Source organism: Lepidochelys olivacea, assembly GCF_965140295.1.
Source record: "Lepidochelys olivacea isolate rLepOli2 genome assembly, chromosome: 9".
NCBI classification, from domain to species: Eukaryota; Metazoa; Chordata; order Testudines; family Cheloniidae; genus Lepidochelys; species Lepidochelys olivacea.
In genome coordinates, this window is record NC_140419.1 from 7,250,188 (window position 1) to 7,276,615 (window position 26,428).

At 54.0% G+C, this 26,428-nt stretch overlaps 1 protein-coding gene across 3 annotated transcripts in view; it reads left to right on the plus strand.

The window, feature by feature from the left end:
• The window catches only part of DIS3L2 (DIS3 like 3'-5' exoribonuclease 2), a 280,475-nt gene extending 254,660 nt beyond the window's left edge, over positions 1-25,815 (plus strand). For all 3 annotated transcript variants that reach the window (XM_084638284.1, XM_084638283.1, XM_084638285.1), the window contains 6 exons: positions 1,101-1,187; positions 15,774-15,921; positions 16,384-16,514; positions 17,216-17,320; positions 19,521-19,622; positions 25,270-25,815. In XM_084638284.1, the coding sequence (XP_084494410.1) occupies positions 1,101-1,187; positions 15,774-15,921; positions 16,384-16,514; positions 17,216-17,320; positions 19,521-19,622; positions 25,270-25,368 (672 nt within the window). In that variant the 3' untranslated portion in view covers positions 25,369-25,815. The remainder of the gene's footprint in view (positions 1-1,100; positions 1,188-15,773; positions 15,922-16,383; positions 16,515-17,215; positions 17,321-19,520; positions 19,623-25,269) is intronic.
• The last annotated feature ends 613 nt before the right edge of the window (positions 25,816-26,428 follow it).

Consider the following 26,428-nt stretch of genomic DNA (forward strand, 5'->3'; position numbering starts at 1 on the left):
TTTCCGACGAGGCTACAGTGTGTTTTGTGTGTTCGGGCAGCCTGCCGTTTCTGTCGCTGGTTAGCTCTGTTCTCACCAGCCAGTCATTGCAATAAAGCAATTTCTGCATAGAAAGATGATGGTTTCAGGGGTGGGACTGCGGAGCCGTACTGGGAAATCTCATGCACTGTATATGTATATACTGCAAACCATGGCTTGGGCTGAAATGAAGAGAGCGTTAAAGCTTCACTTCAGATGGAAAGTGAAGCATGCGGGGCTCCAGTATTTTCTTTTTCATTGCCCCTGGACTGCTGGTGATACTGTTAGTACAGTGCATCGTCAGCCTCCCTCGTACTGTTCTGTTAGGTGCGGCCTCACCGCTCTGCTCCCTCCTCTGGGACTTGCACCGAGCTCCTTGTCAGGGATGCTGAAGACAGGGGGATGCTTTTCCTCCGAGCTTTGACCATGTGGGGCCTTTCCAATGAGGAGGAGGAGGCAGTGCTGCTTGTTACTAGCCTAGTACAATGGCTTCAGACTGCTGCATCCCTCGGAGCGCTACACAGTGCATTGAGCCAGGGCAGTGGAATATGCTTTGCTGCATGGGAGGGAACTGGTCACAAGGCCCTGGGGTTTGACCTGCAGGTTGAGAGGGAGAAGATAAAAGTCCATCTCTCTGAATGTTCGGAGATTATTCCCCTGGCTTCTCTGCCCCACATGGCTGCTGCCTTTGGAAGGCAGATGCTGAGCAATATCATAAGTGACTGCAATATATAGAAACGGTGTCCACAAGGCAGCCCTGTCCTAGCCAACCAGGCGGTGAGCACCAAGCTGGGACCAGCCGGGCTGCCGGGACCATGAAAAACCAGCCAGGCTGGCATATGGAGGAAACATATTTGCTGTAGCCAGCCAGGCTGTGCATATGGAGGAAACATATTTAGTGAGGAAAACATTTCCGTTTCACGTTTCTAAGTGATGGGTGCAAACAAGGAAGAGGGGATTTTTGTTGTAAAGGGTCTGCACTTTCTGAAATCCCCGGAGCAGTAAAACAGCGCAAAGAGCAGGACTTGTTTGTTCTCCCCCAGAGCCTTTCACCTGTTTCTTTCCCCCTTCTCTCCTTCCAGAAAAGTCTGAATGAAATGTTTGGTGCAGACAGCTATGCAGAGGCCAGGAAAGAAGTGCTGACCACCATGTTCTCCAGGCCAATGCAGGTAAGAGCCGCCAGGTCACAATGTGCTTATCCCCGTGCAGCCAGCACCAGAATGTTTTCGGACTCGTCGCCACCAGCTTTGCGTTTCCTGCCCAGATCAGTGCTCCTTCCCCTCTCCCGAAAACCCCCCTCTGCACTGGTCGTTTAAACTGTTACACAGGGGGAAGGGAGATGAAGAAGCTAAGCGCTTCACTGGTAACTCCCGGCAGCCCCAAAGCCTGGCATGACCCAGATTTATACCTGATGCGTCCAGTCTGCTCTAGTCAGTGAGGCCTGCCTGGTTACTTATGGGCTGGGTTCACCGGTCAGGGCTGGGCAACCCGCTGAGATTGATGGGTTCAGTGGGAGTTGCTCCTTGGACTCTCCCTCAAATGGCGCAGCCAGGAGGCTCCTACGATGGGTGCTGCCACCACGGGCACAGTTCTGGGTATTTCGCATAGGAGGCTTTGGTGCCATAAAGGGTTTAAGTGACTGCTAGGCAAGGGCAAGGATGGCAGGGTGCAGATCCCCCATTGACTTCAGGGGATTGGGCCAAGCCTAGTAGCCCTGCTAAAATCTCCTCTCATGACATCCAGTAGCAATTTCCTTCCTAAAGAGCCATTCAGGGCAGCTGAGGGGCCAGGGAACTGGGGTCACTGGTTGAAAGCCCAGCCAAAGTCAGACCCTGTAACCGCTGTTCGGTCCAACTTTAACGAATTAGTCTCAGTTCAGAGTAAACAGGCATCCCCATCAAAACCCAGCATTGACCTGCCCTTGTAAGCAGAGGGGCCCAGGTCTGAGTAGGCCACGGAGACCCATCCATCTCAAGAGGTGGTCTCTTTTGGGTAGGTGGCAGAACTGACAGGAGGGGAGCTTGCCGTGCCACGATTGTGCTGGCTTTGTTGCGGCACCCTGTGAACAGCTAATCTGGTGCGTTTCATCGGCACAGAATTAGCGAAAAGAAAACACAGTATAATTTTTGTAAAGCCTCTGCCTTGTTAACTTGGCCGCCGCGCGAAGGGAGGCTGGTTCTGAGAGCGCAGCCCACCAACAGGGAGAAGGTGACACGTTCCTCAAAATGGCCTCTCAGCCGCTGAGTGTTTATCACCATGGGAATACATCATCTTCCTGACATTACTCATTTGACTGTCACTCTTCTAATTAGTTAATTTGCTCCATTTACTCATTAGCAGTTGCCTGAAGTCCTGCTGTACTTTAGCAGCTTAATGCTTGTTTGCAAATGTAGCTGGGGAGGCTCTGATGGCAATTAGCACAAACTGTGTGGTAATGATCCCCTCCACACGCCCGTTGGACTCATTAGTACAGTTTGCTGCTGCGCAGTTCTCCCCTTTTTAGCTGGGTGTGTTTTTCCACCATGTTTCTCTAGATAACGACCCTTTGTCTGGCTTCCACGTGTCTCCATCACCGGAGGCATGGATAGCTTCCTTTCCCCTTCAATGGGACGTACTGTTGAAGTTGAATCCTATTTGTAGCGTCTATTACATGGGTTCCCCCTCCAGCCTGCTGCTTGATTGTGTTGCGTCAAGGCCCCGAGTCTTCTCCCCAGGTACCGGACTGCCTGGGTCTTTGAACGGACGGTCGAAAGGAGACTGGTCACGTGGGCAGGCACGGCCCAGTATGGGGCAGTGAGAACTTTCTGAACTGTGTGTTCTTGTTCAAGGGCTAATTTCTCTTTAAGCCCCAAAGCTGTGTCTGTGCCATATGAAAGGCCTGCCGGCGCGTGGAGGAGGAGAGTAAACTTGGAGCCCCTCCCGCTCTCCACCACCAGGCACCTCAGCACATTCGGCAAACTCACCTGCCACACAAGCACATGCGTTGGTAACAGCCGAATTTGCAGCGTCTGCCCGTCATTGACAGTGGTGCAGAGCCTTTACTTCCTCAATGAGGAGTTCCGTATGAATCAAAACCACGGAGGAAGGCCTTTGGGAGCTAGGTTTGGGCAGTGTCTCATTCAAACCATTTCCTAACCTGAGCTGGTGCTTTGGAAGTTTCATTTGCTCTTCAGCTTCCTTTCCCCCCAGGCCCAAAATGGAAACGTGCCGTGTTTCCTTTTCACGTGGTGCTGACGCTCTGCCAGCGATGGCCCAGCTCAGGCCAGCCTGGCCGTCGCAGAGGAGGGGTGAGCACAGCAGTAGGTAAATAGATGCTGAGCTTGAGCAAAGCAGGACATGAGGATGTTTGCTCCTAGCCAAGCGAAAGCTTTTTCCCAAGGCTGTGACACAGTTAAGTGTCAGTTTTAGACTCTTCAGTCTGTACTCTGTGAAGTCATAGAATCATAGAATATCAGGGTTGGAAGGGACCCCAGAAGGTCATCTAGTCCAACCCCCTGCTCAAAGCAGGACCAATTCCCAGTTAAATCATCCCAGCCAGGGCTTTGTCAAGCCTGACCTTAAAAACCTCTAAGGAAGGAGATTCTACCACCTCCCTAGGTAACGCATTCCAGTGTTTCACCACCCTCTTAGTGAAAAAGTTTTTCCTAATATCCAATCTAAACCTCCCCCACTGCAACTTGAGACCATTACTCCTCATTCTGTCATCTCAATGGTAGCAGAACAGTCTAGAGCCATCCTCTTTGGAACCCCCTTTCAGGTAGTTGAAAGCAGCTATCAAATCCCCCCTCATTCTTCTCTTCTGCAGACTAAACAATCCCAGCTCCCTCAGCCTCTCCTCATAACTCATGTGTTCCAGTCCCCTAATCATTTTTGTTGCCCTTCGCTGGACTCTCTCCAATTTATCCACATCCTTCTTGAAGTGTGGGGCCCAAAACTGGACACAGTACTCCAGTTGTGGAGTGCTGGTGTCTTTTTTTAAATACCTCCAAGTATCTGCAAGGGATATCGTGAGGGTAGTGTGCTGAAATGGTGCAAGTGTCTGGGACTGTGGTTGCCTGTAAAATGCCCACATCTGACCTACAGTCCCTCATTATATGAGTGCCCTCTCTGTTTTGATGAAATTTCCAAGAATCCAGATTTCTGATCAGAGGGCCCCTCTGCCCTGCTCCTTACATGACTGCTAAGGAGAGCATTGTAATGAAGCCTGTTTGGAAGGACTGACCAGGAAGAGGAGACCTTTCCAACTTATAGATATTAATGGGTCAAGGCAAGTTTATGGATGGAAAGGCATTTTGAAAGGAGAACTCTAACTGTATGTGACGTCAGAAGGAAGCTAGACCAGCATCAAAAACAATAGAGCCTAACTCTCTTCAGAAGTGTAGCTATGGTCAGAAAAACATCTATATGGAATTTCCAGTCTTGCTCAATAAGCCTGCTCCCTAGGTATGTTCTGTGTTGCATCTTGCTTCCTCCACAGGCAAAAATAAGTTTACAGTTGAACTCCCGTTAGCCCTACAGAGCCAACCCCGCTCTGGGAAAGCGAGCTGGATGCGATTCTGGCTAGTGTATCACCAAGAGAACTGGTACCTTATGTTCTGGGGGTAGACCCTTCATTCCTGCTAATTGAGCATGGGTCCAGCTAGACTTTGGCTCCCAGGGTGAGCTTACAGGGCTGGCTCTTTGCAAAACAATCTTTTAACTTGTAAATGGAGTATTGGTATGGAATTGCCAACACTCCCCCCTCTAGCCCCTGCCCCCCAAGCATGGAAACCTACAATGCCATTTTTAGAGTCACTTTTGCAAGTAGATCCTGCATGTGGGTATGTGTGTTCATGTGCACCTGCCTTTTAGCAAACGAATCATCTCCTGAATGGAAGGAGCACTGCGTCACACACAGACAAGACTGGCAGAGGTAAACAATTTCAGTTTTTCTGTCCCAGTAGATTGATCTGCAATTAGCAATGTTTGCCAGGAGCACACCGGAATTTTCCACGTTGGCTGCTCCATGACTTGCCCTAAGAAGGTCCTCCAGGGTTACTTAGCTCTCAGCTAAGAGTGTCTGATCCTCTGTCGCTCGAGGAAGTACAAAAGGCCATCCAAACATTACGGAATGGTTGTGCCTATGGTATGCCACCTGAGCTGCTCAAAGGTGCTTTTGGCCTCCATCAACTGCTCTTTAAAAGTGTGGGCATCAGCGTGCCAGCAGAATGGGAAGACAGCATCGTAGTGTCTTTGTACAAAGGCAAAGGATCTCACACTGAGTGCAGCAACTACAGGTCGATCTCATTGCTATCAGTCCCTGGAAAGATCTTCGCTCTGTTCTGGTTGCTAGGATGCAGCAAATGCTCCTTAACAGACTTGGTGTCCACAGCTGTTTCGCTGCTGGGTGGTTGATAATGAATGCTTCCCTTACGCTACAGCTTCCAGCTGAGCTGCACTGAGAATTTAATTGCCTGCTTCATGTGGTGTATATCAACATCAAAGTGGCTTTTGATTCTGCCGACAGATCAGCACTTTGGCTCGCCCTGAAAGGAGTTGGCGCCCCGGATGTTCTACTAAATCTGGTGCCCGATCTTTGTACCAGTGTGAAAGTAAGCGTTGGCGCACGGCTTCTGCTGCGTTTCTACACAACCTCAGGTGTGCAGCAGGGGATGCATTCTCACCCTGGCACTATGCTGCCAAGCTGCCAGCCGGATCTTAGACTTGCTGCTCCACACGTTGGAATCAAGGTTGGTCAAGAAGCAGTCACTGACCAAGACTTGCCGACAGCACTGCTGCCTGCCGTGTGGAGAAGCAAAAGAGTTCCAGCCCTGCCCATCAAGCCTTCCAAGACACCGCCTGCACCATGGGGTTGAGCATCTTAGACCAGAAGAGCAAGGTCTAGAATTTGGAGCGGGGCCACCAGAACGCCCCAGTGTATGTGGGGTCAAGTACCATGAAGAGCACTGATGAGTTCAACTGCCTAAACTGCAAGCCAAGTCCAAACGGTTGCAGCAAACTGGCTGTCTTCCAACTACTGGGCCTCGCTGTCTCCTGCATGAAGTCCACGTCTTGCTGTGGATGCAAAAATGTCTCTAAACTGAGACTAAGTTCAGGCTCTAGCAGGCCTGTGTACTACCTGTACTGCTGTACGGGTCAGAAACCCAGACCTCTTACAGGCAGAGCTGGAAAAGCTAGAGGCATTCCATGTGCATTCGACTTTGTACGAAGTGCCATAATCTCAGAGAATGGGGAAGGAGAGGAACATGATAAATGAATAGAGAAACCAGCTTCGTAAGGGTCACAGGCCATGAATAAGTCTCTACTTTGTTTGGAGACGTAGCTGTTGTCTGGGCTGTCAGACGTCTGGACAAGCCATGTCTATGTGCAGCGGAGCATGTCTGTACCTCGAGTCTCCTTGGGAAAGGGACACTTCCCGTTTCTACCCAAGTGGCTGGGCCTGCCTGGGATTCAGGGCATCCCAGTGAAAACACCACAGACCCTGCTTTCCAAGGGGTGCCAGGCGAGTGCCATCTGGGATTGACACAAACACTTCCCAGGCTGCCTGTTTGCAAGCATGGAGATGGGTTATTCTGGGAACAGGGGGCCCAGGGGCAGGGGTGAATTTTAGGGGAGCGCCTGATGTGCTTGCAGCTTGTGACGTTTATTGTCTTTCCAATCACGACCTGACGTTTGAGCCCCGAAAGGCCCTTTGCCCACCAGCAAGGCGCTCTGTGGTTATCCCAGAAGTAGTCAAAGATGGAGGGAAGTGGTCCCCTCTGCAGCCAAGCTCTGCCCATCGCAAGGTAGGGACCTCCGGTTGCTTGTCACACACCTCCCCACTCCTGGCCTTGGTGTAAGTTAGAGCAGCTGAGGAGCTGCCGTAACTTACCCCACTGGTCCCTAAGTGGGTTTTCACGAGTGGAGAATAAGCAGCGCGGAGCTCCTCTCTGGCACATCCCCTGCACCAGAGGAGGACACAGGAAGCTGGCTGGTGGACATATTCTCCTCTGTTGGCACCTCCAGCCAGAATACAGCCACAGCAGAGTGGAGAATATGGCCCCGAAAAGGCCTTCATGTCTCCTTGCCCATCCACCGTTCCCAGCTCTCCAGCTCTCGCAGTCTCTCCATACAGTGCTGTGTGCACCATGAGTAAGGAAACATGGCGCCGTAGACAGGAAGTCTGTGCCCCCAGCCATTGCCTGAAACCACACATGGGGCAAGGCTCTGGATCGGCCCCTGCTTTAGCCCTGGGACACGTGGGCCGTCGCTGCGATCACTGGCGATGCCAGGACTCCTCTGCATGACGACATCGGTGCTGGGCGATACTGAATGGCCTGCTTTGCTGTGTATGTTTCCGTCCTCGGCGCTGCGGCTTGTGTGTCAGAGATCAGGCTGCAGGTGAGTCGGCCAAAGCCCACAGCAGCTAATTAATCCATGATCCTGCCCAGCTCATGTCTTGGACGCGCGCTCTGTACCTCTGGGTCAGGACAAATGCCTTTCAAATGGAGGGAGAGGGAGGTGGGAAAAAGCTCATAATGTACGTCAGCGGGAGCCCCTGGGGCCTGGTGCGCCAGTCAGCTTGTAAAAGATGAAGGAAAAGTGACACCTCATTTTTCAGGGGCTCAGTCACTTGGGGATTCAGTCTGTCCTTAAGAACAAAGCAGCCCTTGGTCGGCTGTGGCTAATTTATTCGCCTGCTCCTTGCAGTTCTTCTTGGGAACGGAGCGCAGCAGAGCATTGAGAACTTGTCGTTCGAATCTGTTAATGAGAAAACATCCGGTTGGAGTCATGCCGGTATCGCTCGGGAGCACCATCGTGCAGGTGGTGACAGGCAGTCGGAGCTGCCCGCCTTCGTTCATGTGTCCTCGCAGGAGCCCCGGAGAAGTGGCCTCAGAATAATCCTCTAACCATTTTGCCCACTCATCGACAAAGGATGCTAGGGTCTCTTCAGCCCTCAAGGAAATGCAGCCCCCTTGGGGTGGGGGGCATGCAGCAACTCTTTAAAATGTCAACTCTGTGCAACGGTCTAAGGCAGGCGGTCGAGAAGGGTCCCAAAGCCAACTGCATTCAGGAGGCAGAATGATAAATCCCCTGACTGGAACTGGCCATGGCAGTGGGGCTAATGCATCCCTCCTGTGGCCAATGCTATGGGGAGGTTAATGATGGGTGGCAATGGTAGGACTCTGATTTGAAAGATGCTACGCCCCCAGGGCTGTGCTGAGGAACTGGGGCGAGGGGAAAGAACACCCCCACTCAACCACTTCCTCTGGCTTCCTGGGGCTTCCTTGAAGTGGGGCTTTTCTCCTCTAGGACCATAACCTAGCCAGCAGCTTGGCTCGTGAGAGCTGATGGGCGCGTGGTGATCTGGCCTCAGGCCTGTGACACACCCGGCGTGCCGTGGAGTTACAGGAGCGTCTGGATGTGCTTTTCCCATGGTCCACATGGAGCTGCAGGGGTCGCTCTCCACACGTCCCCGTAGCTCAGCTCCATGCAGAGGGCTCCCTAAAATCCCATCAGAAATCGCTGTCGGGGTGGCTGTTCAGCGTGAGGCACTTTTCTTCCCCGGAGGCCGAGCATGGGACTAGAATGCCTCTCCCGTGTGGCCTGCAGCGGTGAGCCGCTGGGGAGCGGGGCTAATTGAGCCAAGGAGCCTGTGTCTCGGGGAGTGCATCAGAGATAATGTAGTCCTGGGTTGTGGAAATTGGAAGCGGTGAGAGCTCCTAGCCCAGCTATTGGGTCTCAGTAGAAGGCCAGAAGAATGCTGCTTTTTTTAACCTGCTCTGTTTGCTTGCCCGGATCAGTGCATTGCAGCTCAGCGAGAGCTGGCGGAGCTGATCGCATGGGGAGCTGGAGGAGGTAGCTGCCTGAACCATGAATCCCAGGGCAGGATTTCAGCTTTGTAATCGGAGCAGGCGACTCCCGTTGTTTTTAAACCTCTCACTCTTAGTTTTCAATGGGTTCATTCAATCGCCGTTCCGCCATAACCCCGCCACAACCCCCCGATCTAAGGGGCTTCTCCGTGCGGTTCAGTCTCTGTCTGGGCTGTTTTTCCAGCCCTTAGGGCTGGTGTTTTGCAGATGTAAAAATAAAAGCTGGAACATGTAATAACAGCAGCTGCACCACCAAGCAACGTTCCCGGTGAAGAGGCTGCTGGGAAGCGCAGGGCCAGCGCTGGCCGCGTGTTGATTTAGCCGCGTATACCAGCAGTTCGCTTTGTAGCCGCTTCTCATGAAATGAAGCCGCAGGTATCGCAGCAAGTTTGTCCCCGTCTCAGAGGTGAACAGGAAAGCTGTTGTTTTAAACTGTGTCAGCTCTTGGAGCAGTAACGGCGCCTGCGTAGACATCCAATGTACAAACACATTTGCCCACAGAAAGGTCAGAAATCAGGCTTGGTGGGGCCGGCAGCTGAAGGGGAGAGCCCTGCATGAACTGTGGCGCCCACGAGCCACCTTCCAAACCCCACCTCGGTCGTTTGGCTTGGGTGTTGCACCTGTCCCCTCCCCTCAGCTGTGTTTTAGCTGATTAGATTGTAAGCTTTCCAAGGCAGGAACCGGACATGTTACTTCTTTGTAAAGCACGTTGCAGACTTGGGGGTGGCCCCAAGCCTCTTAGCCAAGTTGCCTGAACAGGGGTGATTTCGGTGAATGGACCCTGGATCAGACACGGCCCTGCTTTGATTTTGCAAAACCAAGACCTGGCTCCTCCAGCCCAAAGTTGGTTCATAAAATCCTGCTTCTCCTGTATTTACCTGCCAACACCTGAGTTCCAGGTTCCTTTTCCTTGGCAAGAGTGGAACGCGCCCCATCAAAACCCTGGGCGTGCATGTGTATTCTGCATGAATGCTAGCCCCCTCCTGCTGTTTCGGGTACAGGTTTGAATGCATAAATATCTACCGAGTGGCTGGAGGTTAGGTGCATACAGAGGGACACTATCGGAGAAGGCTTGTGAGCACAGAGTGTCCAGGACATAGGACTCCCTCTGGAATTGTGCCCAAGTGCATGCAGAGGAAGGGGTAAAAGGCCGTGGCAAGTCATGCAGTGCTACTGAGCCATCTGTGTGATCCAGGGGGTCTAATAGCATCTTTCCATTGCGTGTGGCGCTGGTGGGAGTCTTGTCATTCTGCAGGCTCTGAGCAAATTGCTCTGGCCCTGCGGGCTGGCAATGGGATTCGGAGCCTTTCACCGCAGATGGAGGCTAAGAGCTGTTCTCGTCTGATGGCTGCATGGGGGCCTGCCTGATGGCAGCGTGCCCATGCAAGCCCCCTAAATGGCACGAGCAGAGGCCAATGGCAATGTGCCATGGCAGCTGAACTCCCCTCTCACCCTCCGAATCCCCACTGAAGAGCCATGGCGGGGAGCTCGACCTGCCCTGACCTGTGCTGGTCCAGCTCTGCAGTGCCTGGAACAGCTGGTCCTCTGAGCAATGCTACACTGAGAGGCAAGCTCTGCAGCGGGGCCGTGTGTGCCTATCTGCTCTCCTCCACCGGCACCTGTCTCCCTAGAGCCGGCCCCGCAGCCAGGCATGTGCCTGTGTCTCTGGGCTGCCCCGACGCAGGTTACTTGGAAAGGACTTTCCCACTCTTTCGGTGGCTCGGAAAGGGAGCCGGGCTGGGCACCGCAGTGCACGGTGATGTTACGGCTTCAGCTTAGTGCTGAATGAGACGCTGGAGCAGCCTCACAGATGCTTAAACCCTCAGCCCTGTCTCTTTAAAAGCACCCACAGAAGAGCTGTGCCGAAGGGCTGTATCCTAACCTGCCAGAGAGCAGGCTGAGGGGGGACGGCAAACAGCAAGCTCCTGAGTGAAGCAGTCCCTGGGCTGTCAGTCTGGCTGCGTGGCTTCTTCCAGGAAAAGGGCTCTTCGAGCTCCCTTTGATTTATTCCCGATCTGTTATTTAGACTGTGCAGATATAATAACGCACGAGCCAAGCGGCATCTGTTCCCAGCGAGCAGTATCAAGGAGCTCCATTAATCCCCATGATGGATGGGGCTGGGGAGGGGAACGGTCTGTTTCCCATTGCCCAAAGGAAGGGGGAAAGTTTGGCTTATGCTGCCCGAGCGGTGAACAGGCAGCAGTGCGAGTCGATGGGGAGCACCGCATGCTGCCCGGGGATGGATTTCGCTCCCAAGGCCAAGTCTCGGGCGGGACCCCCACCGGATCTCACTGGAGCCTCTGGAACTATGGCCATAGCGGAAATCCTCTGTCGGGAGAGCATCCTTCATGGGCCTGGAACGCGCCGGCTCGTCTGTTAAATCCATCACATCGGCCCCACTTCCCACACATCCCCAGCTGTTTAACCCGGCTGCCAGGGCACTCCTTGTTGGACAGTCTGTTCCCTCTCTCCAGAGGGCTGTCTTTAAGGGAGCACACCGGCCTGGCTGGGAATTTGGGCAGGCGGGGAGGAAAAGGGAGAGCCACACACAGCCTTCTGGCTGGTGGGAGTCAGAGGTCAAGCCAGTGTTAGTTCAGGCCATTTGAAGCAAACTCCTCCCAGGAGACCTGCTGCCATGGAAGCTCCCTGGATCAGGTTGGGCAGCGTTAAAGTGGAACCGGGAATTCAAGGCAGGATTGTTGAAATCTTGCAGCCAGCCGCCCACTGTCTTATGGCTGGCTTTCCCCTTTCCTGTGGGGTAGAAGGAATGGACTGTAGCTGGCTGCCCCCAGGGCGGGGGATTCCCTCCAGTCTGCCATTCTCTGTGCCCGTTTTGCCGTGCCGTTTTCCCAGTGTCCGTGATGCACCAGTCACACATTTACACTGGGCAGGGTAGGGAGCATGGCCCTGCTGTTCACACATACTGCCGGCCTGAACAAACCACCTGCACAGCGTCCTGGGGGCCACCTGCACTAGAAAAACCGGTACCTATATCGCGGCACCCGCGCTAATCCGTGAGCATTAAAAAGGGCCGGGTGGGGGCGCGGAACTGCAATGAGACAGGCTCTCAGCCTCCTAGTGTAGACCAGCTCCTTGGTCGGTCACCGTCTCACGGAGAGGGAGTGGAGGAGATGGACTCCCTTCCCTGGCTCAGATGAGAAGAGCCGTGGGTAGCTGGGCAGGGGGCAGAGAGGGTGAGCGAGTCGTCCCCTGCAGCAGCTGCGCTGCCGATCATGGCAAAGGAACATCAGATGCTTGAGCTCGGTGCTGCTGGGAGCCCCCCGTCGCCCATCTGACAGACTGATCCGCTCCCCTGACTCTTTAGCAGAGCACCCCACCTCTCCCCCTGACTCCACGGCTTGGATTAGGGTTTCCTCAACGCACCAGGCCAGGGGTGACTCTTCCTGATTGCTCAAACCATGTCATTCCTCCCTTTTTCCACGAGAGGGCGCGCTAGGTCACCTTACTAGCACTGCAGGGACTAGCCTGGGTGAGCAGCGAGCATGCAGGCATGGCCCTCCTAGTGCCCTGCCCCGCTGTTACTGCTCTGGCCAGAGGCGGGTGGGAATGCTACACTCACCGGTTGGGGGGAAAAATAGGGGGGCCTGGCCCTGAGACCTGTTGCTGTGTCCGGCTGAGCAAAACACGAGGCAAACTGCTACACAGAGAAAGCCACAAGTGCATTTCAAAGCCCAGGGCCAGCTCCACCCACAATGTAGATCTGTTCGGCTCCATGGAGCCATCAGCTGAGGACCTGGCCCGTACCCCATGGCTGTGTGAAGCGAGAAGGGCTCACTGAGACTCCCCCAAGTTAGAGAGCAGAGAGCTCTGGTCCCCCCAAGTCCATTTCCCAGGGGCCTATTTCCCTGCAGTACAGGTCAGCGGATGTCCGGCCCACAGGGCGGGGCGAGGAGGGTTTGGGACGGCGAGGAAGAAAATGTGCAGTGGTGGAAATAGCCTGATGAGATCTTAACCCAGCAGGGAATTGAGGAACAACCAGTGGGGCCCCTGGACGATGGAAAAGGAACACTTAAAGACGATAAAGTCATCACGGAGAGACTAAATGAATTCTTTGCTTCGGTCTTCACGGCTGAGGATGTTAGGGAGATTCCCAAACCTGGACGTCTTTTGTAGGTGACAAAAGGAATTGTCTGGGGACAATTGTCTGGGGAATTGTCACAGATTGAAGTGTCACTAGAGGAGGTTTTGGAATTAATTGTGAAACTTAACAGTACCAAGTCACTGGGACCAGATGGCATTCACCCAAGAGTTCTGAAAGAACTCAAATGTGAAATTGTGGAACTATTAACTATGGTTTATAACCTGTCCTTTAAATCAGCAACTGTACCCAATGACTGGAAGATAGCTAACGTAACGCCAATATTTAAGAAGGGCTCTAGAGGTGATCTGGCAATTACAGACTGGTAAGTCTAATGTCAGTACCAGGCAAATTAGTTGAAACAATAGTAAAGAATAAAATTGTCAGACACAAAGAAGAACATAAATTGTTGCACAAAAGTCAACATGGTTTCTATAAAGGGAGATCATGTCTTACTAATCTATTCTTACTAATCTATTAGAGTTCTTTGAGGGGGTCAACAAACATGTGGACAAGGGGGATCCAGTGGACATAGTGTACTTAGATTTCCAGAAAGCCTTTGACAAGGTCCCTCACCAAAGGCTCTTACGTAAATTAAGTTGTCATGGGATAAGAGGGAAGATCCTTTCATGGATTGAGAACTGGTTAAAAGACAGGGAACAAAGGGTAGGAATAAATGGTAAATTTTCAGAATAGAGGGGGGTAACTAGTGGTGGTCCCCAAGGGTCAGTCCTAGGACCAATCCTATTCAACCTGTTCATAAATGATCTGGAGAAAGGGGTAAACAGTGAGGTGGCAAAGTTTGCAGATGATACTAAACTGCTCAAGATAGTTAAGACCAAAGCAGACTGTGAAGAACTTCAAAAAGATCTCACCAAGCTAAGTGATTGGGCAACAAAATGGCAAATAAAATTTACTGTGGATAAATGTAAAGTAATGCACATTGGCAAAAATAACCCCAACTATACATACAATATGATGGGGGCTAATTTAGCTACAACTAATCAGGAGAAAGATCTTGGCGTCATCGTGGATAGTTCTCTGAAGGTGTCCACGCAGTGTGCAGCGGCAGTCAAAAAGGCAAATGGGATGTTAGGCATCATTAAAAAAGGGATAGAGAATAAGACAGAGAATATCTTATTGCCCTTCTATCAGAGGTGAAAGTAAGCTGGTACGCCTGGGTCAGCGTACCGGTAAGAGCCGGTGCTCCGTACCAGGACCGGCTTTCCGAGAGGGCAATTTAAAGCCCTGGGGTACCGGCGGCAGGGCTGCGGTGGAAATTTAAAGGGCCCCGGAGTTCCAGCCACTGCTTCCCCCTCCTCTCCCCCCAGGGCCCTTTAAATCCCAGCCTGAGCCCTGCTGCCAAAGCCCTGGGATGGCGGCGGTGGGGCTCCAGCGGGCATGTAAAGGGCCGGGATGGTAGCAGCGGCTGGGGCCCTTTAAATCCCCAATGAAGCCTGGCTGCCGCTACCCCAGGGCTCAGGCAGCAGGCTCAGGCGGGGATTTAAAAGGCTCGGGGCTCCGGCAGCTGCTTCCACAGCAGAGCCCCAGGCCCTTTAAAGCTCTGCCAGAGCCCCAGGGTAGCGGTGGCAGCCAGGAGCCCCCAGGACTCCTCAGTGATTTAAAGGGCTCAGGGCTCCGCTGCGGTAGCAGCAGCTGGAGCCCTGGGCCCTTTAAATCACCCCGAGCCCCGGGGCTCCCAGCCGCCTCTGCAGTTGGTAGCTCGGGAGTGATTTAAAGGGCCCCGGAGCTCCCAGCCTCCACTACCGCAGCTGGAGCCCTTGCCCTTGGCCCTGGGGATTTAAGGCCCTGCCTCTTCCGGTTGAGGCCACGCCTCTTCCTGTTGAGGCCACGCCCCCTGCTCAGGACTCCGGCGTACCGGTAAGTCCTCTAACTTACTTTCACCCCTGCCTTCTATAAATCCATGGTACGCCCACATCTTGAATACTGCTTACAGATGTGGTCCCCTCATCTCAAAAAAGATACACTGGCATTAGAAAAGGTTCAGAAAAGGGCAACTAAAATGATTAGGGGTTTGGAATGGGTCCCATATGAGGAGAGATTAAAGAGGCTAGGACTTCTCAGCTTGGAAAAGAGGAGACTAAGGGGGGATATGATGGAGGTCTATAAAATCATGAGTGGTGTGGAGAAAGTGAATAAGGAAAAGTTATTTACTTGTTCCCCCCCATAATATAAGAACTAGGGGCCACCAAATGAAATTAATGGGCCGCAGGTTTAAAACAAGTAAAAGGAAGTTCTTTTTCACTCAGTGCACAGTCAACCTGTGGAACTCCTTGCCTGAGGAGGTTGGGAAGGCTAGGATTATAACAGGGTTTAAAAGAGAACTGGATAAATTCATGGAGGTTAAGTCCATTAATGGCTATTAGCCAGGATGGGTAAGGAATGGTGTCCCTAGCCTCTGTTTGTCAGAGGGTGGAGATGGATGGCAGGAGAGAGATCACTTGATTATTACCTGTTAGGTTCACTCCCTCTGGGGCACCTGGCATTGGCCACTGTCAGTAGACAGGATACTGGGCGGGATGGACCTTTGGTCTGACCCAGTAGGGCCATTCTTATGTTCAGCAGAGCCAGGCCTGTGATGCACCCCTCGGGGAGTTCCTCCAGTCCCCTGGCTAAACCATCTCTGGGGCTCCCTGGGCTGTTGTGTAAAACGCTTCTGAGGCCTCTTCCACTCCCAGCACTGGGGTCCAGAGCATGGGGCTTTCCTTGCCCAAACAGAGCACTCACAAAGTTCCCCGCCCTCCCCTGGAGTCTCACCGACCGGGGGGGCTTTCCCTTCCCAGATGGCTCTTTACTTCTGCACTGGTGTCCTGGAAGACGAGACCCTCTTCCGCCACTACGCCCTGAACGTGCCGCTCTACACCCACTTCACCTCGCCCATCCGCCGCTTTGCCGACATCCTTGTGCACCGGCTCCTCTCCGCCTCCCTCGGTAGGTGCCTGAAGGGGGCCGCCTGTCACAGGCTGAGAGGCTGCTGCCTGGAGCCTCACAGCTGGGAAGGGAAGACCCAGAGGAGGCGACAGGATTCCTGGGTTCTGCTGTGGATTTGGACAGACCCTGTATGGGCGTGGACTGGTCACTCAGTCCCTATGTCCCTGGCCCCTCTGCTCACTGCAGCTGTATCTAATTCTCCAGCCTCGGACCGGGCCCCCACTCTCTTGTTCTTCAGCAGGTTGTGGGGATCTGGCCTCCTGTGAAGCAGGGTGGAGGGAGTGTAGCTACCTTGGCAGGCTCTGTCTGTACAGTGGGGATTCCAGTTGCGAGCTGCTCAGGGGTACTGGGGCACACCTCTGGGGAATGCCAGACTCCTGGCGCCCTAGGGTGGGTGTTGTCCCCATCCAGGCCCTTACCACCAGGGCGCTCACCAGTCATTGTGGCTTGTTTCCCTCCCAGGCATGGGATGCCCAGTCCAGATGAGAAAGGAGGCCATCCAGAAGCAAGCAGATCACTGCAACGACCGGAAAATGGCTTCCAAGAGGGTGCAGGAGCTCAGCGCCGACCTGTTCTTCACCATCTTCGTCAGGGTGAGACCACAGCCACCGCTACGCTAAATGAGCTAGCGGGGCCTGGAGTTCTCCTTTCGGCCCTCAGGCATCGAGATGATTCCTTGGTTCCCTTTGGGGACGGTCTCTGAAGAACACCCTCACCTGTCAGGTGACCCTGTCCTATGGGTCATGGCATGCTCTGGAGCCAGTCCGGCTGCTGCTAGCTCTGTAGGTGATCCCTGGCCTGAGCAGCCGTTGGCTCTCCTCCCTCTTGTGCCCCAGAAGGAGCAAGTGCTGCTTCTGGCTTCAGTTCTGCTGATGATTCTCCCTGTCATGTCTAACAGGGTCATGGGCCCTGAGGCCTCTTCCCTGGGGCGGCTGCTCAGAGTCCAAGCAGGGCATATGTAGGTGACTGTGTTTCCACAGCACTGGAGGGCTCAACAATCCTTCCCTTGACTGCTTGGACCCAGCTAGCTCTTAGGAGTGCTACAGTCTGTGGGATGTCCTGGCAGCTGGTGCCCCACAGGGCTGGCTGGCACCCCGGTCGGGACCGGGGAGAGGATCTGCTGCGCTCCCTAGCGGCTGGGGAGAGGGAGCATTACAACCCAGCAGAGGAGCAATTTACGAACTCCATGGGCGCTGCCCAGGTGGGCAAAGAGTTGTGGGACACTGGGGGATGGTCTCTGGGTGGGAGCCCTCCTTGGCGGTATCTCGCTCGTGACCGTGCATTGTGTTGACAGGAGTGTGGCCCGCTGGAGTCAGAGGCAATGGTGATGGGCGTCCTGAACAAGGCCTTCGACGTCCTGGTGCTGAGTTTCGGAGTTCAGAAACGCATCTACTGTAACGTACGTGCCCTGGAGCACCGGTTTCCCCCTTCGACTGGCCTTGCCATTAATCCTCCCTAGCTCACAGCTGTGCTGCTCGGCTGGGTAGTACCGGCTGGTCAAGGCCCTTCTGTGTCCTCTAGCCGGGCTCAGAGCAGGTGCGAAGTACCCGCTGGCAGTTTGACACTCGCACTGCCATCACCAGAGCTGCCCTGGGGCCAAGTGCAACTGGGGAAGACCACAAGGGAGGGGAGGGTGTCTTCGCTGCACAGGGAACCACCACACTGATGCGGGTTAGCCTTGCCTGGAGGCGAACATCCCCCCGGATGCTGCATCTCCCACTCTTTCTGCACTCGCCTGTGTGCCTCCGGGGGCACAGCTGGTGGTTCTTTGTGCTGAGACACTCTAGGATTCTTCCCAGTCAGGTGTGTCAATTGCTGGAGAACAGCTCTGTCCTTCAGGGGGAATTGTGGGAAGTCACTGAGGGACTCTCGGCTCTCAAGTGAGTCTGCCTGGATCCTCCCTAAAAAATGGGTGATTCCAGCCCGGGTTAAATCGGAGCCTGGGTTCTTACCGGTCCCCCCCAGACAGGTCAGTTCCAAACCTGGGTCAGAGGGGTTTGTGTGAGGGGCAGGTAAGCACCTGGGTTAACTACGCAGTGAAGACAGACCCTAAAGAGCAGTGTAGATAAGGCCTCAGAGGACTTCCCTACCCACTGTAGATAAGGCCTCAGAGGACTTCCCTGCCCAGCGGATATCCTGTGGATAAATTGGAGAGAGTCCAGCGAAGGGCAACAAAAATGATTAGGGGTCTAGAACACATGACTTATGAGGAGAGGCTGAGGGAGCTGGGATTGTTTAGCCTGCAGAAGAGAAGAATGAGGGGGGATTTGATAGCTGCTTTCAACTACCTGAAAGGGGGTTCCAAAGAGGATGGCTCTAGACTGTTCTCAATGGTAGCAGATGACAGAACGAGGAGTAATGGTCTCAAGTTGCAGTGGGGGAGGTTTAGGTTGGATATTAGGAAAAACTTTTTCACTAAGAGGGTGGTGAAACACTGGAATGCGTTACCTAGGGAGGTGGTAGAATCTCCTTCCTTAGAGGTTTTTAAGGTCAGGCTTGACAAAGCCCTGGCTGGGATGATTTAACTGGGAATTGGTCCTGCTTCAAGCAGGGGGTTGGACTAGATGACCTTCTGGGGTCCCTTCCAACCCTGATATTCTATGATTCTATGATACTTCTGCATAGTCACACTAATAACTAACGCCATGCAGATGAGCCCGCCACGCTAGGGCAGAGTTAAGGATATGGGGCAGTGGGAGTTGCTGGGGGACAGCCAGTGTTTGACTGGGTGTTCGCTCTAAGAGGTTTAACACCATTTCAACCGTAACAGTCTTGTCACAAAATAGTGTGAGATGGACTGTAACTTTCGATGTATTCTAGTGCCACCAAACAAGACTTGGACGGGAGGCTCACCTCACGCTGCTAGTCTCCTTCAGCTCTGTCTGGGGGTTTCCCATAGACACCCCCAAAGCCCCCATGCAGGACAAGAGCAGAAGCAAAGGAAGCCAGAAGGATCCGTAGCGCATTGCTTTTATTAAAAGACGCGATTTCGTGTTTTCCAGCTCCTCTGCTTTGCGGTTGTGAGCGCCAGAAGTGGGTAACGATTCACTAGGAATTGTGAAATGAAACCAGGGTTTGGGGCCCAGAGGTCAGGTTGGGGCTGAGATGGGGAAGCAGTTGGTTTTAACTGCATTTGATCACATCATAAATCTGAGACCATTTGGAAATGGTTTGCTGTAATCTAGCGCCTGCAGTCAGTGACCACTGTATTGCTGACCATGGCATCTTGACCTGGAATGTACAGTGTGAAATATGGCCTGTGGGCGGGTGTATTGCAGCAGTCCTTCATTTCCACCGGCATCTCGAGAACCGTGGGCTGGCTCCTTCCTCCTGGGAGCTTACAGAGCTGGGGGTGCTTTACACAGGGCACTGGACAAAAAGAACTTGGCAGTCATTTACACGCTGGGGGGAGAAGGTAAGCAGCATTGCTCAGCCAGTAGTGTCTTGCTAAGCAGGGTCCAATGAAGCCAGCTAAGCTAGTAGCAGGATTGTGGGAGCAGCCAGATTCCTTGCCCATCGGCGGAGGAGACAGAATTCCTGGGGTTCCAGCACCGCTCCTGGAAGTCAGCGCTTTCCCCAACGTGCTGTCTGTTCTGCAGGCTCTGCCACTGACGGGATTCCACTTTGAGAACGTGGGGAAGAAGCCTGAACTAACTCTCCTGTGGGAGCCGGAGACCCCAGAGCAGGAAGCTGCCCCCCAGGTAAAGCCCACACCAGTGGCTCCGTGCATCAATGGCTTTGGAGCGCAACTGAACTGCACAGCCCTTGTCTGCCTATCAGCCCCTCTGCACTCCCCTCTGACCAGGATCTCTGGCCTTGTCCAGAGTGGGAGTCAAAGGGGTGATGTTAGCTTGTGCTAGCTACGGCTAGTGTGGACAAGTCTAGACTTCAGACTGGGCTCAGGGCCAGATTTCCAGGGAGGCACAGTAGGCCCGTGACTGGGGTGCCGGTGTTCTAGGGGCCTCTTACCTCTCTAAAATGTGCAACTTGAAAGTCAGCTGCGGGGGGGGACTGAAGATGCTGCACCTTGGGGCGCGTAAGGTGTAAATCCGGCCCTGGCTGGGCTCTGGTTTCTCATGGTCCCTGCCACGCAACTGACTCCTGGAGGCCTGGCCCCCAGCCCACTGCTCTAGTCACTGCAGCAGATGGTGTTTCTGCAAGCTCCTGGCCTTCTGGCCTCCATTCGGTGTGCTGCTCCCGAAGGCTGCATCCTCTGTTGCCTCCCTGTATTCTGGCTTCTGTTCCCCCAAGTGGCCACCCTCTTCTCTGGTTCACTCCCATTACTGCCGGGCTAGCTGCTCTGCCTCCATAGGTGCTCGTGCTGGGGGGGCTGCCGTACCCCTTGGCTTGAGCTGGTTTCCATTACATACAGGGTTGGGTTTACAGTTTGGTTCAATGACTCTCAGCACTCCCACTATACAAAGTGTTCCATCACCCTGGCCTGCCTCCCTTTGGGTCCTGTGCCCTCCCTGCTGTGTGCCATGCCTCCCGCTTCTGTGGCCTCTGCGAATGTAATTAATGTGCTGTTTACTGCCCTCTTCTAGATCGTTAATTAAGATGTTAAGCAAGATCAGGTCTGCCTGTGCCTCTGGCTAGACGCCTTCCCCACCTCCTTGCTCTGGCCTTTATCATTCCCCTTCTGCATGACTTTTCAGTCAGGTTTCAGCCCATGTGGCAGGCAGTGCTCAGATCCAATTAGAATGAATGTTTCAAGTCAGATTTCCCCAGACATGGTGTTAATGCTTTAATAGAGTCGAGAAATCTGTCTCCTGTGTCCCCATCAGCTATTAACGCAGTAACTCAATCAAGGGGATTGATTGCATTTGTCTGGCTTGATTAAGTGCTACCTTGATGCCAAACAAAAGTTGGCAACACTTTAAAATAATGGTCTAGTTGATTGCCTTGAAATTCCCCGGGGATGAATCCCAATCCCCTGGCTGAGGCTTGGTCTGCACTTAAAGGGGTGTGAAAAATCCACACACACAGCCAGCACCAGAGCTCTGCAGACCTAACCCTCGGTGGAGACCCAGAGCTGTTGACAGACGAATGCTTCTGTCAATTTAGCTACCATTTTGGGGAGGTGGTGTTCCTACCCCCCTTCCGTCGGTGTAGGCTCTGTCTATGCCATGGGGTTACACGGGCCTGGATCCTGCGGCGTAGCTATGCCAGGATAGCCTCTGTGGCGTGGGCACACCGTGAGAGTAAGCTGCTGCAGGCTGTCCCACGGCAGCACGCTCCCTTTAAAGCTCAACCTTCCACGCTAAGCTGACTTGGCTGGGGAAGGCCCCTGGAACCCGCCCTGCGTGGCCCCAATTCATCCTATAGTACAGGAGCTGGGATCACTTACACACTTGCAGGGAGCAGCATGAAAAATGACTGTCCAGCGCGAGCAGAGCCCAGCCCCGGGGCTAATCATTTCTGGAAAGTAAACACTGAGCCATGGAGGGAACTCCTCCATGAATCTTCCCCCCGCCTCCTAAGCAAACACTGGAGCCCGCTTCCAAGTCAAGAGATCCCTGTGTCAATAAATCTCTAACCCCTTGAACTGCGGCAGCCCTCCCAGAGCTTTGCTGAAGCAGCAAGAAGCAATGTCACCCTGACATACAGTTGCACCCTCCTTGAGCACAGACTCTTCTCCCTGTCATGCCCTGGAGTTAGCCTGCCGGGCCAGGCAGCACCACCCCCTCAGCCAGGCTCTGCACGATGGGAGGGGCCCCTTGCGCCTTTGCAAGGCTTGGCGGCTGCCTCTTGGTTTGGCTGAGCCCTGCCGGGGAGGGAGAACATCTGTAAAGGCTGTTTGCAAAATAGGTTAAATGTGCAGAGGCTGCTGGGCTCAGGAGTTCCTGCCGCCCGGCCCCGTCTCTGGTGCTGATGGGGGAGCCGGACTCCTGGGGGGCGTTCCAGCAGCCTCCTCCCCCTCCACTGTGTAACTTTGGTAACAGCAGCAAGACTAAGGGGTGAATCACCCTATACCAGCCTCCTGAGACCATCCCTCCTTTGGCCAGGCGCTTTGATGTGACCACGGCGTTTCATTTCCAGTGCAGTCCCTGGGATCTGAATGCACTAAAGAGCGGCGTAGCCACGGCTGCACCGGTGGCAGGACAGGTCAGCTGCCCCGAGTACAATCCCATCTGAAACACTTGGTACAGCCGGGGGGCAGCCAGCCTGTGCCCCCGCCCTGGCTGTCCGGCTGGTTTTAGGGCTCCAGCTCAGTGAAAGCTAGTGCGCCTGTGTCTTCCCCAGAGAGAAATTATAGCTGCAGTGTAAGCTGGCCAGCGTAGCAGTAGTGTGGCAGGGCATCTCCCCTGGCGCTCACTCACTGCAGGCCAGTTTGATACACTGGAGTCCAAATCAGACGTGGCCTCTTCCACATGATTGATTCTGAGCAGCAAACAGAATCAGCTGGGAAGATTTGGAGAAGTTTGCCCACTCGCAAGTGCAGGGAGAGAGGCTGGAATGGCTCATAGGGGCGCGGAGTAAAGCTAACGGGCTGGTTCTCCCCTCTCATTATGGGACTGAGCAGGGGCTCTGAACAGGCTCAGGGCCTGTCATGCTGGGGGAATGCAGGCACAGTCTGGGAGAGAGTCCTGGCCCCAGAGAGTTCATCAGCTGTGCCCTCCCCAGAGTGAGAAGCGATCAGGCTTAGTGGGGTTGTGGACAGAAGGCTTGAGGCTAAGGACGAAACCGTGGAATTCCCGATAATATAGCTGGGGTTGTTTTCTTGGGGAACCTCTTATTAGATTCTGTAGGTAAAACTGATCCTCTGCAGATGAAAATAAAGTTCCATCTTTCACGCAGGGTCTGTCTACACTGCAGACCAAGGTGCGTTCTTAACTCCCATTAGCGAACTGGGGCCAAAATAGCAGTGAAGAGACAACGACGCAGGGAAGCTCTTCAAGTTGAAGCCCGTAGGGGAATCCGGGGTTGAATTCGAGCTGTTAACCCAGGTGAAGCTGAGTTGCCATGTCCTCACGAGTACTGGAACCCGAGTGGCTAACCCGGGTTAAGAACACACCTGTTATTCTCCATGTGGCCATACCCTAACTCTCCAGTCGCTCCCTCGCTGCCTAGCCAGGGCCTTTGCTGCTGGAACTGTTGTCGTCTGGCGATTTGCCGGCGTGTGAACAAGTTACGGTCTACAGCAGAACGGTGAACAGTGAACGTGAGATCCTGCAAGTGGTGCTGCTTCTAGTCTTCAGCTGAAATCGCTGGAGCTATTCCCAGCAGCGAGCCTCCCGCCTGGGCGTGCTTGCGGGCCTGGGCCCAGATAGGCTGCTGCTGTCAGGCGGCTCAGCTCCATTGAAATAGCTGAAGTCAATAAAACTACGACGCTGGCAGACGCCCAGTGAGGATCACCAGTGTCACGGAGTCCCCGGGCGCTGCTCTGGAACTGCTCCCTACGCAGCCAGGCAGGACCTGGGGAAGTCTCTCTGGGAGCAGCCTGTCTGCAGGACACACAGCTCACCCGGCTCCACCTTCCTGGGTCTGACCTCGGAGCATTCAGCATCCTCTGCCCCTCCGTGCGGTTCCCACAGTGAGTCCGCTCAGGCGGGATCCTGGGGAAGCCAGAGGGTCCTGCCCCCCAACTCCGCAGTCAGACGCGACTCTCAGCCAGCCAGTAAAACAGAAGGTTTATTAGACGACAGGAACATGGTCTAACACAGAGTTTGTAGGTGCAGAGAACGGGACCCCTCAGCCGGGTCCATTTTGGGGGGGGCAGTGAGCCAGACAACCACGTCTGCACTTCACTCCATGTCCCCAGCCAGCCCCCAACTGCCTCCCCCTCCTGGTCTGGGCTTTGTTCCTTTCCCAGGCCAGGAGGTCACCGGATTTCTTTAGCTCTCACCTTGCAGGGGGGAAGGGCCCAGGCCATCAGTTGCCAGGAAACAGGGTGTCGGCCATTCTCTGTGTCCAGACCCCTGCACACACCTGCCCTCTAGGGCTCTGCAACGATCATACACCCTTATCCCACCACCTAGACACTTAAGAACTGCCTAGGGGAAACTGAGGCACCCCCACAATATTCAGAGGAAACATTAAGAATTGGCTAAAAGAGGAGGGCAGGTTGCTCTGCATGGCTGAATCGAAGGGTTGATTATCCAGGGTCTATATTTCCTTCTGTAACTAGTACAGTCAGTTCCATTCTGCAGTCTGCTCTGATATGCTGAAATGTATGAGCCGGCGTTTTCTTATTGAGGGAACGTTTCGAAAATCCCCAGGGTATTTACGGGAATTATTTCTCTTCACCTTTGGTTCAAGTACACGTTAATTAATAATGAAGTAATTATCTGTATTACAGTAGCCCCATCAGGCCCCAACTTAGATCAGGGCCCCATTGTGCTAAGCCCTGACCAGGCCCATAGTAAGAGACAGACCATGCCCCAGATGCTGGAGAGCTTCCAATTGAAATAGAGCAGATAGACACTGGCTGGGAGAAAAGAAAAGTTGTTCCCATTTCACAGATGGGGAATTTAGGCACCGAGAGATTGAGACTTGGCCAAGGTCACACGGGGGGTCTGGCAGAGTAGGGGTGAGAACCCAGACCCCCTGAACCCCACACAAGTCCCATAACTCCCAGGGCCAGGGTTCTCTTTTCTGATTGCCGTCATCCTGCAGGCTTCTGAATCTCCAGGTTCATTTCAACTAGGTAAAAATGACCCGTGGTGGCTGTTAGATAAGTGTGGTCCCTAGGCCCCAGGCATGCAGACTGTCCTGCTGGCTAAGGCTCCGGGGCAGACGCGCCCGTGCTGATGCTGACGAAGGGGCAGCAGGCTCTGACGGGGCAGCTGTTAGTCAGAGAGTGATGCCAGATTACACCCTGGTGTGCGGATGAACAAAGCAACCTGGGTCAGGCTCCTTGGCTGGGAAGGCCCCGTCATGTTTCAGTGTGTTTCCAGTCTAGCTGAGTTCTCATCGCACCGTGTTCCCAGGGGGGCACTCAGCTTGTGGGGAACGTGTCCATGAGCTGGCTGACTTAGTGCCTGTTATCCAAATCGCAGCAGCAAGGAACTAGCCCCAGCTTCAGGTTTCACAGGCACCAAATCACCCGTGTCCTGTATCAGCAATTCCTCCCGGTCCTTCTGAATCCTCCCTGCGAGATAGCAGATGCCCCAGCCTGCCATGCCGGGGGACCTGGAGCCTCCGCAGGCCACACCTCCCTGTTAAAGCTGAGCTTTCCCAGACGTCTTCTCCAGCCCCTCAGGCTCCCAGCAGGTTGTCAGTGCGGGTAAATGGTTGGGTAAATGCGGGCAGCTTGGCCGGCCCCTGGAGCAGAAGCAGCCCTAGACTAACTCGGTGTTGGAAGCCCGCTAACCCGGGGGCCCCTTTGTCTTTTCTCCCTGACCAAAGGTAATCACCATCTTCACCTTGGTGGAGGTCGTCCTGACGTCTGACAGCGGCCCCCTGAAGTACAGCGCCGTGCTCAAGAGACCGGGCCAGGAGAAGTGAGCGCTACGGGCTCCATCGCTTGCCTGTCGTGACCGCCGCCCCACCATGCCGCCAGACTCCTTTGGACCATCCAGGCCTCGCACTGCTCTACCCTAGCTCCGTGGGGGTGGGGAGGGAACTTTTTAAATGAATTCTGTTTTACTTCCGGTTTGGATTTTAACCTGGGGGGTGGGGGGAGCTTGGGTCTTTCCTGGCTGAGATTGTTGAAGCTGCAGGAACGTTAATGCTGTTTCTAAAACAGTTTTTAGCGTTGTGGTTTTTTTTAGCTTTTTTTTTTTTTTTAATGCTGCTGACCACCGCACCCCCGCCACCCGAGCCGTCCTCTCGGAGAGGGTGCTGCTGTCCCTGGTGCTTTGGGCCGTTCTGGACGTGGGAGAACCAGGGGGCCACCAACAGGTTTCTTGCTGAATTCTGCATCCCGTAATAAAGATCTGGTCGGCGATGGAATGTGTGTGGCGTTTATTTTGTCTCCTTCGGATTCCAAGGGCGGGAATCCTGGGCAATCGTCTTCCCGGCAGGCTTGGGCCTTTCTGCGCTTGCTGTTTCTCAGCACATTGTGAAATTCAAGATCATGCAGCAGCTACATCATCTGCGTTTCCCGCTCCAGTGGTACTTGCACAACAGAAGAGTGGGGGGATGAAGGATGTTTGCTCTTGGCTATCGCAGTCGGTTTGCTAATCTTTCGGTCTGCATGTTTAACAGGAGCCTGTGGCTTTCTGAACCAGCTGCTCACCCTGTGCTGAAGGATAATCCTCTGCCCAGGGATGCCTGGGACTCTCCTGCTAGAGATGATGCTCTTTCCTGGGGTCAGGGTCAATACAAAGAAGCCTGGGAAAAAGCTGCACAGGTGGAGAGCACCTGTCTGTGTCAAATTCAGCCGGATTCTTTTGGGATATGAGAAAGGAAATGCGGGCCCCATCCCTCCTCCTCCTCTTCCCTTCCCCTTTAGCCATCCTACTATAGACAGCAGAAGTGCCTGCCCGCTTCCAGGCTGCCCGGTGCCTCTGCTCTCCAGAGCCCATCTTGCAGTGACCTCCTTGCCATGATCCCCACGTCCTCT